At 48.9% G+C, this 10,808-nt stretch overlaps 2 protein-coding genes across 2 annotated transcripts; both read left to right on the top strand.

The window, feature by feature from the left end:
* Positions 1–3,309: 3,309 nt before the first annotated feature.
* Positions 3,310–5,296, top strand: LOC119462430 (uncharacterized). Its single transcript, XM_049671969.1, has 2 exons — positions 3,310–4,528; positions 5,089–5,296. The coding sequence occupies exons 1-2, from the start codon at positions 3,840–3,842 to the stop codon at positions 5,219–5,221; spliced, it is 822 nt and encodes a 273-aa protein (XP_049527926.1). The 5' UTR covers positions 3,310–3,839; the 3' UTR covers positions 5,222–5,296.
* Positions 5,297–5,300: 4 nt separating this feature from the next.
* LOC125947376 (uncharacterized protein K02A2.6-like) lies at positions 5,301–7,413 on the top strand. The gene is made up of 2 exons (XM_049671968.1): positions 5,301–6,754; positions 7,071–7,413. Exons 1-2 carry the CDS (start codon positions 5,317–5,319, stop codon positions 7,097–7,099), a joined length of 1,467 nt encoding a protein of 488 aa, XP_049527925.1. The 5' UTR covers positions 5,301–5,316; the 3' UTR covers positions 7,100–7,413.
* Positions 7,414–10,808: the final 3,395 nt, after the last annotated feature.

Raw genomic sequence — 10,808 nt, 5'->3', positions numbered from 1 at the left:
TAGTTAACCTACGTACCTTCCTCTTAATCCCGGCCCAAGCCTTTCCAACTTTTTAAGTTGGCAGAAAAAGCCATATTCACGTTAAAACCTTTGGAGATTTTTTAAGCGATGAGATCGTCCGTAGACATATGGCATGATTTTTCTGCGCTTCATGTTTTCGCCAATTACGCCAGTTTCTCTTGAAGGACGGAATTTTATCTTTTTGGTAAATCTCTCAGACGCCGTCGCAAGCACAAGCGCAGAATAACCTGCGTCTTTCGGACGGCTCAAATGCTCCTGAAAACTGTCATAAACTCTGTGGGCACAAGACTAGGTAAGAGTGGAATCTAACGAATTGGAAGCAATGGCATCATTCTTCACAATCCTAGAATGGTCTGACGAATGAATTAAGAGATTTCCTTGATCTAGGAGCAAAAGACCAGCACAGGTCTTCTGGTTGAAAAAAACAAACGTAAATCAAGAAACTGCCAACGATTTTCTTTGGTCAACTCACACGCGAAATTTAAATCGAAAGCAGCAGAGTGGCACCAACTTAAGTGATATTTTTCTGAGCGTTGTATAGATCGTCTGATTGAGGGTGAAGTGCGCAATCTTGTTAAGATTTTTCGTTATGTCGATGATTATTTGGTTCTGTTTGCGAGGGACTGTGCCACTTTTCACCATGTCAACCTAATGAAGGTATTCAAAGAAAGAGCTTCAACAAATTCCTGTAGGGGACCAGAAAGGAGGTTTAATAAAAGGAAAGACGGAGGGATTCGCTAGAGGAGCGAGCCTTCTGCTACTGTGAACCTGGATAAAAGAAATAGGTAATGTAACTTTTATTAATATATACTTTTAACGAGGAATATATCACCTTTCATCATACAGCAAGTGAATTTTTTAATCTGATTAGATATTTTGCAGAATTTCTCGCACTTTCAGGGGACTATTTGTTTATTTGGCATAGGAGAACAGGAAAGAGGAAGGACACTGCGAAACCTGCGAGGACACAAGAAGCAACCAGCATCCTGGCTGTTGTTCCGTGAAAGAGATGGTTAAACGAGGACACGCAACACACTTAACACAAGCACATAAAAAGATATGCGCCCCTTTCGGGTTGACGTGGTGGTCGGTTGTGGCTACAGGCGCTGCAGGCTGCAGCTATAGCCTGACGATCAAAGTCGGCAAATTCTCCGACTGGGCGTCTCTTGCAGTGTCATTGGCGTATTTACCACCTGCACAGCAGATCAGTGTCCTTGAAAGATGTAAGAACCCGTGAAGCTTCCTTGCTTCACGCGTTCAATGCGGCAATGTCGGGAAAAGCATGTTCGCACGCCTTCACATCCAGCAATTCCAGAATGGGCAGGGTTCAACACGACAGCAATACGTTGGAAAGCTGTGTCCATCGATCTTACAGTTTTGTCACTTTTAACGAGTAGCATATTATTTCCTTTCATGAAACAGCAAGTGAATTTTCAATCTGATTAACGGTTTTGCCACTAAGCTGAGTTATACTGGGTAGTCCATGGCTTAATGGGCACAGAGTCAGGCTGCTGTGCTGAAGAAATTAGGGATCAAAGCTTCGAAACCAGTCATTGGATTAGCATGGGCCACTGTATATGTGTCAATGCGCATGTGCCACTCTTAACTGAACCTCTTTCACGCCGACTTGGGTCGTTGGTTATGTGCCCCTGGGTATGTGCCACTCTTTAATGAACCTCTTTGAAGCCAAGTTGTGTCACTGGGCATTATCTGACACTTCATCCCACCACACATATCCCAACGTATCAAAGGATACGGTCAGATAAAGATCTCATCAGCACACATATATCTTGCCTCTATACTCCATGTAAGCATCAGGTCAATGGGGTCTGGTCAAAGTGGCAGTAGAGTGTATCTTTGTTCAGATGGGAGGCGACCGAACTGAGTATTTCAGGATTATGCGCACAACGTTTCGGAGTGTCCGAGTTGTCCGTCATTGGGGTCGAGGGCATTGCCAGTAGAGACCTCGTTGCATCCCTTTACCTTCTGGAATTGCAGGATGGGCCAGGTTCAAAACCGCAGCAGTACGTCGCAAAACAGTGCCCATATATACTGCAGTTTCGTCACTTTTAGAGAATAAAGAATCATTTCTTTTCGTCATACAGCAAGTGAGCTTATAATGCGATTAAACTTTTTGGGAACCTCACGCACTTCTATCTAACGTTCTATCTAACCGCGCTCCCGTCTTTCTCACAGGGCCCGTCGTAGGACCCTGCTGTTTTACTTTATTTTAATAAATGTTTTCTCGCTCTCTCTCCCGCCAATTTGTGCTGCCGGGTAGACCATGGTTTAATGGGCACAGCATTGGGCTGTTCTTCTGAGGGAACAGGGTTCCGAACTAACCATCAGACGAACTTTGGCAACTGGTCCTGGAAATATACCCGTAAGATGTGTTACCGTAAATAAGTGGTAAGCTTGTCATGCCGAAATTCGGAAACAAGACCTTGTATCTCTACAACTGTTCGCAATCATTTAAATGTGTGTATTCATATCCTCCCTCTACTATAAGAAATTTGCTTCGGCAGGCATGTAGTAAAAGCGCGTGATTGTTTCAACTGCAAAATATTTTGCGTTTTATTACGCGTATACACACTCTTATAGCCCGCTTTTATGACACATGTAGTACGCGTGTGCATCTCGTACAATGCTCACTTCGAGATAAAATCCAAATGTATACTAAACTTTCGATAATATCATTCAATTCACAAGCCCCTGCCAGATCTCACCCGCTTTTCGTTATGGAGGAATCAAGCACATACGAAAATTCCCGCGTCGCTTTTTTTCCTGCGTACTTTGACATTGCGTCCCGAGGTGGCGCAACAAGCACAATTCCCGCATCGGTGAGCTTAACTTGCATACGTCTTTTGAGAGCTGTGTATGAATCTGTCATAAGCACCTATATATTGGGCAAACGCAGCAGATCGTTTACTTTTGTGATACATTAATCACTCAATTCCTCTCACTCCTTAGAGTGTAGGTGGCGGCTAAAAAAACGATCGTTCGCCTCGCTCACATAGGCTGATCAGCTGTTGCTTATGTGTGATCACTGATCGGTGTCACCATCAAGGTGGCCATCCATGTCATAGGGCTTGCTGTATCTAATAAAAGGACAAAGCGCGGTGACGTCACTACTGACGCACCGCAACTTGTGCGTATATATTGCCAAGCAAGATGCTGGCTTATCAGATTAAACTGTTCGCCACGAAACGTGTCACAGCTGCCTTCTTGTTCCCGAGCTACAACAACTGGCTACGAGGATGCTGAAACGAATCTACGATGGGAAGGGGCGGATCCCGTGAAGAACTGAGGCAGGGCACAGCACGGCATGGCCAAGATGTGGGAATTCGACGCATTCCTGGAGGACGGCGATGAAGACTTTGCTTCGTACGTGGAAAGATTCGAGCACTACTGCGAAGTAGCCAACGTACAAGAGGAGAAGCTTAAGAAGTCGGCCTTCATAACGGCCATTGGCAAGAATGCGTACAAGACGCTCAAGGATTTGCTTCTACCGGCGACCCCTGCGGAGAAGAGTTTCGAAGACCTGGTCAAGGTACTGAGTGACCATTACGAGCCTGCAAGCCGAATCATCGCAGAGCGATTCAGATTCAACAGGCGGTACCAAGCGGAAGGTGAGACAGTAGCGACGTTTGCAGTTGCACTGAAGCACTTGGCCGCTAAATGCAAGTACGGCACATTCCTTGACGACGCACTACGCGACCGGTTCGTCACTGGACTGCGAAACCCTGCCATTCAGACGGGTCTACTAAAAAAAGGAGCTGTCGTTTGAATCTGCTTGCGACTTTGCCAAAAGCGTTGAAATGGCGGAACAGGAGTCGAGGGGGTTTCGACCTGGCAGTGGAACGGAAGCCGATGTCCATGCGATAAGGAAGACAGGCAGGAAAGCGGCATTTGCGGGCAAGCCAGGCAAGCAATACGAGGCAACCAAGACAAAGTGTCACCGTTGCGGGCAAGAGCATGACGCTAGTTCTTGTCGTTATCGGAAAGCAAGGTGCTACAGCTGCAAACGCACGGGTCACTTGGCTCGAGTATGCGGACAACGCCCGCCGGGTGCGGGAAAAATTCACGCCGTTGCCGACCAGCAAGAAGATAATGAGATGATGCTCTACGCCGTACATCACGCCGGCCTTGCGAAGCAGCCGTATCAGGTAGAACTTATGCTCGGAAGGAAGCGCGTGCAGATGCAAGTAGACACAGGAGCCGCTGTTTCTCTGATATCGGAAGACCTATGGAAGCAGCTAGTGAATCCTCCCCCGCTCACACCGTCTACGGTTAAGCTGAAGACTTACGGAGGAGCACCGCTGGAAGTGAAGGGGCAAGCCGAGGTTCCGGTCGAGTACAACGGACAGCGCAAAATTCTACCAGTAGTTGTGGTGCCAGGAAACAAGCCAGCGCTACTTGGACGCGATTGGATTGAGAACCTAGACGTCGACTTGAATGGCATTCACACGGTGCAAGCGGAGCTTACGGCTGACAACCTTGTGAAAAGGTATGCCAGTGTTTTCACTCCTGGGTTAGGACTGATAAAGGGCTTTCAAGCGAAACTTTCCTTAAAAGAAGGTAGCTTGCCAGTGTTCTGCAAGGCACGTCCAGTACCATATGCCATAAGGGAGCGAGTTAAAGAAGAGCTAGATAGCCTACAAGCTGATGGGGTACTGGTGGGTGTAACGCAAAGTGACTGGGCCACGCCGTTGGTGGTAGTCGAAAAACCAGGGAACAAAGTGCGTCTTTGTGGAGACTATAAAGTGACAGTAAATCCCTGCGTTAAAACTGATCACTACCCGCTGCCAACGGTTGAAGACATGTTCGCGGTCCTAGCAGGAGGCAAAGTGTTTACCGTTTTGGACTTGTCGTCAGCGTACCAGCAAATTGAGCTGCACCCTGACTCGCGGCCCTTGTTGACTATAAATACACACATTGGCTTATTCCAATATGTTCGAATGCCCTACGGCATTTCCAGTGCACCAGCAGTATTCCAAGCAATCATGGACGAGTTGCTGAAGGGATTGTGTGGAGTAGTTTGTTACCTTGACGATGTGCTTATCACAGGTGCCGACTACAACGAATGCCTGGCACGTGTAGAAGCAGTCCTGCAGCGCTTCGAGAAGCACGGCGTCAAAGTAAGGCACGAAAAGTGCAAATTTTTTGTGAAGTCCGTAAGGTATCTGGGCCACGTCATTGATGAGACAGGCGTGCACCCTTGCCTTGAAAAGGTGGAAGCAATTAGAAAGGCTCCAACGCCGAAAAATTGCACAGGAACTAAAGGCCTATCTTGGCATGTTGACATTTTATTCCCGGTTCATGCCGAACATGTCATCGGAACTAAGGCCGCTATACCAACTTCTTCAAAAAGAGGAACCTTGGGCATGGTCGGAGGAGACTGAAAGGGCATTTCAGAAAAGCAAGAAAATGCTCACTCAGGATTCAGTACTAACCTTCTATGACCCTAAAAAACCACTAGGTCTGGTTTGCGACGCATCCCCTTATGGGGTTGGAGCAGTTTTATTTCATGTTGTTTGCGGCCAAGAGAAGCCGATAGCATACGCGTCGCGCACGCTAAGCAGCGCCGAGAAAGGCTACGCGCATATCGAGAAGGAGGCGTTGGCCGTGGTGTTTGGAGTAAAGCGCTTTCATAAATACATTTATGGGCGTGAGTTCACGATTTATTCCGATCACCTTCCACTAGCTAGCCTGTTTGGCCAGACAAAGCCAATTCCACAGATGGCTGCCGCGCGCATGCGACGTTGGATGCTGTTACTGGCGGCTTATCAGTACAAGTGGACTTATAGAAAGGGTGCGCAAGTGGCTAACGCTGACGCGTTATCACGATTGCCGCTTCCGAATGAAGCAGACAAGAGCGACTACGTTCTGTTTTTCTCCGCTGTTGAAGCAGTACCGCTTTCAGCAAGCAAGATTCAAGCGGAAACTGAGAAAGACCGCACGTTGTCTAAAGTGAAACTTTTCGTTTTGAATGGCTGGCCTGAAAGACATTCAGATGTTGACATTGCACCCTATTTTGTCCGGCGAAATGAGCTGTCTCTAGACTCTGGTTGCTTAACCTGGGGCACTAGAGTAGTTATTCCCGAATCTTTGCAGCCAGAAGTGCTACAGCTTTTGCACGAAGGGCACCCTGGTAACACTCGCATGAAAATGCTATCAAGAAGTCACGTGTGGTGGCCGAAGTTAAATGAGCTGGTCGAAGAAACAGTTCGACGCTGTTCAACTTGCCAGCTCAGCCAAAACGCTGCACCCGCCATACCCCTTATGTCATGGGGAAGGCCCGCCAGACGGTGGCAACGAGTGCACCTAGACTTTGCATACTACAAACAAGACTGGTTTTTGGTGCTTGTCGATGCCCATTCTAATTGGGTCGACGTTATACACATGAAATCGACCACGGCGTCGAAGACTGTAGAAAAGCTTCGCACCGTTTTTGCAGCGTTTGGGCTTCCCGAACAGATTGTGACAGATAATGGTCCTCAATTTGTGTCTGACGAATTTGCAGTTTTCCTCAGATCCAATGCTGTGCAACACGTCAAGACACCTCCGTACCATCCGGCTTCGAATGGGGCAGCAGAGAGGCTCGTCCAGACGGTAAAGAAGAACTTGGTACGCCAACTGCGAGACGAGAGGCGCTCGGGGCAAGCCCGAACCATTCAACACCGGCTGGACCAGTTCCTCTTCACATACCGCAACACGCCATGCTCCACGACTGGTAAGACTCCTGCACAGAGTTTCCTGTCTTGGGCACCGCGGACGCGTCTCAGCATTTTGCACCCTGAATTAGCCAAGCGGTCAGAGCCTACTCCATCTAGAGATCAAGACAAGGGACAGAAAAAGAATTGGAGGGAATTTGATGCAGGAGAACGAGTCCGGGTGAGAGGTATCCGACCAGGCGACCCGCACTGGTTAGAAGGAACGATTGTTCGCCGTGTCAGCGTTGCAACTTACATAGTCAAGGTGGAAGGCCAGGAGCGATTCATGCATGCTGATGACATTGTTGATACAAGTACTCCTCTTACTCTACCCAGAACAGTGCGCATCACTGGCGCACCTCTAGCGCAACCTGGTCCGGCGACTCCTGAAGAAACAGAGGAAACTCCTACCGAGGTCCAGGAACCAACGTCGGAAGCTACAGATTCTACCGCCGTTGAACAACCTCCTGAACCTCTGCCACGCCGAAGCACAAGGGTTCGGCGACAGCCTGAAAGATATGGATATTAAAGAAAATAAGGGAGAAGGAATGTTGTATCTAATAAAAGGACAAAGCGCGGTGACGTCACTACTGACGCACCGCAACTTGTGCGTATATATTGCCAAGCAAGATGCTGGGTTATCAGATTAAACTGTTCGCCACGAAACATGTCACAGCTGCCTTCTTGTTCCCGAGCTACAACACTTGCTTTTTTCTTTACTTTTTGCTTGCGAAAGCCAAGTCGACGGTGGCGCACCTAGAAAGTCTACGTTGAAGCTTTCAGGCCGGGCCTGCACCACCGCCGCCGCCGGCGACTGCGGCTGCGCAGAGGACTTGCAACATGGCTCTGAGGCGGAAAAAAACTAAATATAAAGAAGTGAAAAGCGCGCGCTATCATCGTCCAATCGGAGATACAGGAGAGAGAGAAGCGGCGTTGATGAAAGGATGGCGGTACTTTTCTTATATAGGGATTTTCGGTTCAGTACTTCTGGACGCAGTGTTGAGAGTACAACAAGGGGGTAGTTGGCGCGGACTGGTGAGAAGTTCTTCTTTACGAGGACGTCGTTTTGCAGGGAAAACGCAGACAATCCTCGCCTAAATGCTTTAGGGACAACGTCGGTGTTGCCTTCCAAATACTGGATGAGGCTTTTTAGCTCCGGGACTGCTCTTTGCTCTTCAGCGAAGTTTTCCACGCGTATTGCTCGTAGGAAGGCGTCGTCATCCTCGTCGTCTTGTGGCGGCAGGTCAATGTGGGTGATTGAAAGACAGTCGGCACCAGAGTGCTTCCGTCCGAATCTTTAGACGACGGTTATGTCAAGTTCCTGGAGTTTAAGACTCCATCGTGCGAGGTGCCCTGAAGGATCCTTTAAGTTTGCCAGCCAACACAAGGCATGGGGGTCTCTTACGACTTTAAAAGGCCTGCCATAAAGGTAAGAGCGGAATATCGTGGTAACCCAAATGATGGCAAGGCAATCCTTTTCCATTGTAGAGCAATTGGCTTCCGCTTTCGACATCGACCGACTAGCGTAAGCAATGACCCTTTCAAATCCGTCTTTTTTTTTTTTTTTTACTACGACGGCGCCGAGACCTAGCCTAGTTGTGTCAGTGTGAAGTTTGGGGTCGGTGCCTTCGTCTAAGTGGGCGAGCACTGGTACTTACTGCTGGTGTAGTTTTAGCTCTTGGAAGGCTTCAGCTTGCGGCGCTTGCCACTTCAAATCGACGTGTGATTTCGTGAGAGGTTAAAGGCTCGGCGATGCGCGAAAAGTTCTTGACGAAGCGCCTGTAATAGACACACAAGCCACGGAATCTGCGCACTCCCTTTTTGACGGGGCTGTCGCAAGTTAGCGATGGCAAATGTCTTCTGCAGTTTAGGGTGGACTCCAGATTTGCTGATGACGTAGCCCAAGAACGGAAGCTCGTCGTAAGCGAAGTGGCACTTTTCCGGCTTCACAGTGAGCCCTGAAGACTTGATGGCCCCTAGTACTGTCCCAAGCCACCTAAGTTGATCATCGAAATTCGCGCGAAGACGACGACGTCATCCAAGTAGATGGGACAGGTCTGCCACTTCAATTCTGCTAACACCGTGTCCATCACGCGCTGGAACATTGCAGGTGCCGAGCACAGTCCGAATGGCATGACCTTGAACTCATAAAGGCCGTCCGACGTAATGTAGGTGGTCTTTTCCTGATCCCTCTCTTCGACTTCTATTTGCCAGTAGCCAATCTTGAGATCCATCGACGAGAAGTATTTAGCGTTGCAGGGCCGTTCCAATGCGTCCTCTATCCGTAAGAGTAGGTATACGTCATTCTTCGTGATTTTGTTCAGTCGACGATAATCGACGCAGAAACGTAGATGCCCACGGGCTTTTCGACGGCTGGATGATGTCGCGCAGCATTTCATCGATTTGGTGTCTTATAGCTTCACGTTCTCGCGTCGAAACTCGGTAAGGGCTCTGGCTGAGTGGTCTAGCGCATTCTTGGGTTATTATGCGATGCTTTGCAACTGGTCTTGGCCGAATCATCGATGACGTCAAAAAGCAGTCTTTGTATCGTCGGAGAAGACTTTTGAGCTGTTGCTGCTTACTCATGGGGAGACTTGAATTTATGTCGAAATCTGGTTCGGGAACTATGGTCATCGAGGTAGAGGCGGCAGAATCCGAGAGGACAAACGCATTGCTGGTTTCTGCAATTTCCCCGAGGTATGCGATCGTCGGGCGCTTGTTGATGTGCTTGAACTCCTGGCTGAAGTCGGTCAGCATCGCTTTACCTCCGTGCAGTCGAGCGATCGCTATTGCGACGCAACTTTCACGATCGAGCAGTAGATGTTGATCGCCCTCGATGACGCTTTCTACGTCTGCGGCTGTTTCGGTGCCGACAGAAATGACAAGCTCGAGCGAGGCGGGATGCTCACTTGATCTTTCGAGCCCACTCAAGGCGTGGTGAATACGAGAGCTCTCCGGCGTTAGCGCGCGATCTGCGCATAGCGTTATCCACTTCGACTTCAGGTCGATAATTGCGCCGTGTTGGTTCAGGAAGTCCATGACGAGAATGACGTCTCGTGAACACTGTTGGAGGATAACGAAAGTGGCTGGGTAGGTGTGGTCATGAACTGTAACTCTGGCCTTGCAGATTCCGCTCTAAGTTGTCAGGTGTCCTCCAGCGGTCCGGATTTGAGGGCCTGCCTCATGCAGTTTGAACTTTCTTCAAGTCGGGAGCGAACAGTCGACTCATGAGGGAGTAGTCGGCTCCTGTGTCTACTAAAGCAGTGACTGCGTGGCCGTCGTGAAGCACGTTGAGGTCGGTGGTTGTTTGTCTGGCGTTGCAGTTACATCACGACTGCGTCGCGTTGACATGTAGCTGGTACGTACAGTCGCGTCCTTAAGGCTTCTTTTTTGGGTGTAATCTTGTCTTCCAGTCTCCGTCGGGATGGTGGCGTGTCGTTGGTACGTCGTTGAGACAGACCATGAAGCGGCGTCGTCTTCGACCGAGGTTCTTCGGTATTTCGACGTACAGCAACCACACCTCCATCGGTTGCTGCTTTTAGTTTTCCGGATATGGCTTGCAGACTGACCATGAGCTGCGCCAGTGTATGATCGGGCGCTGTGGCGACAGGTAGCGGCCTGATGATGGCGAACGGGGTGTTTGTCGTCTTAGCGGCTTCAATTTTCTCAAGGGTCTTGATCTGCGGGAGTAGGGAACCGTGGCCTACAATATGCCCTAAAAATTTCATGGAGGTGAAGCCAACTTCACTTTTGGAGGGCTTGATAGTTAGACAGGCGTTTTTGACTTGCTGGAAGAAACGCCGAAGTGTGTGAACATGTTGGTGCTATGTTTCGGTGGCAATTAATACGTCGTCGAAGTAGTGGTAGGTGTTGGGAATACTGTCCACTACTTTTCTCATAAGTCTTGTAAAAACAGCTGAAGCTGTCTTAATACCAAAAGGCATAAAGCGGAACTGATAGAGACCCGACGAAGATTGGAAGGCTGTCATGTGCTTGCAGTCGGTATGCATGGGGACTTGCCAATACCCTTTCGTAAAGTCGAACTTGGAAAAGTACCAACTATTGCCCAGCTTG

Source organism: Dermacentor silvarum, chromosome 8, assembly GCF_013339745.2.
Source record: "Dermacentor silvarum isolate Dsil-2018 chromosome 8, BIME_Dsil_1.4, whole genome shotgun sequence".
In the NCBI taxonomy this organism is placed as follows: Eukaryota; Metazoa; Arthropoda; class Arachnida; order Ixodida; family Ixodidae; genus Dermacentor; species Dermacentor silvarum.
This window is presented reverse-complemented; position numbering and strand designations above follow the sequence as displayed.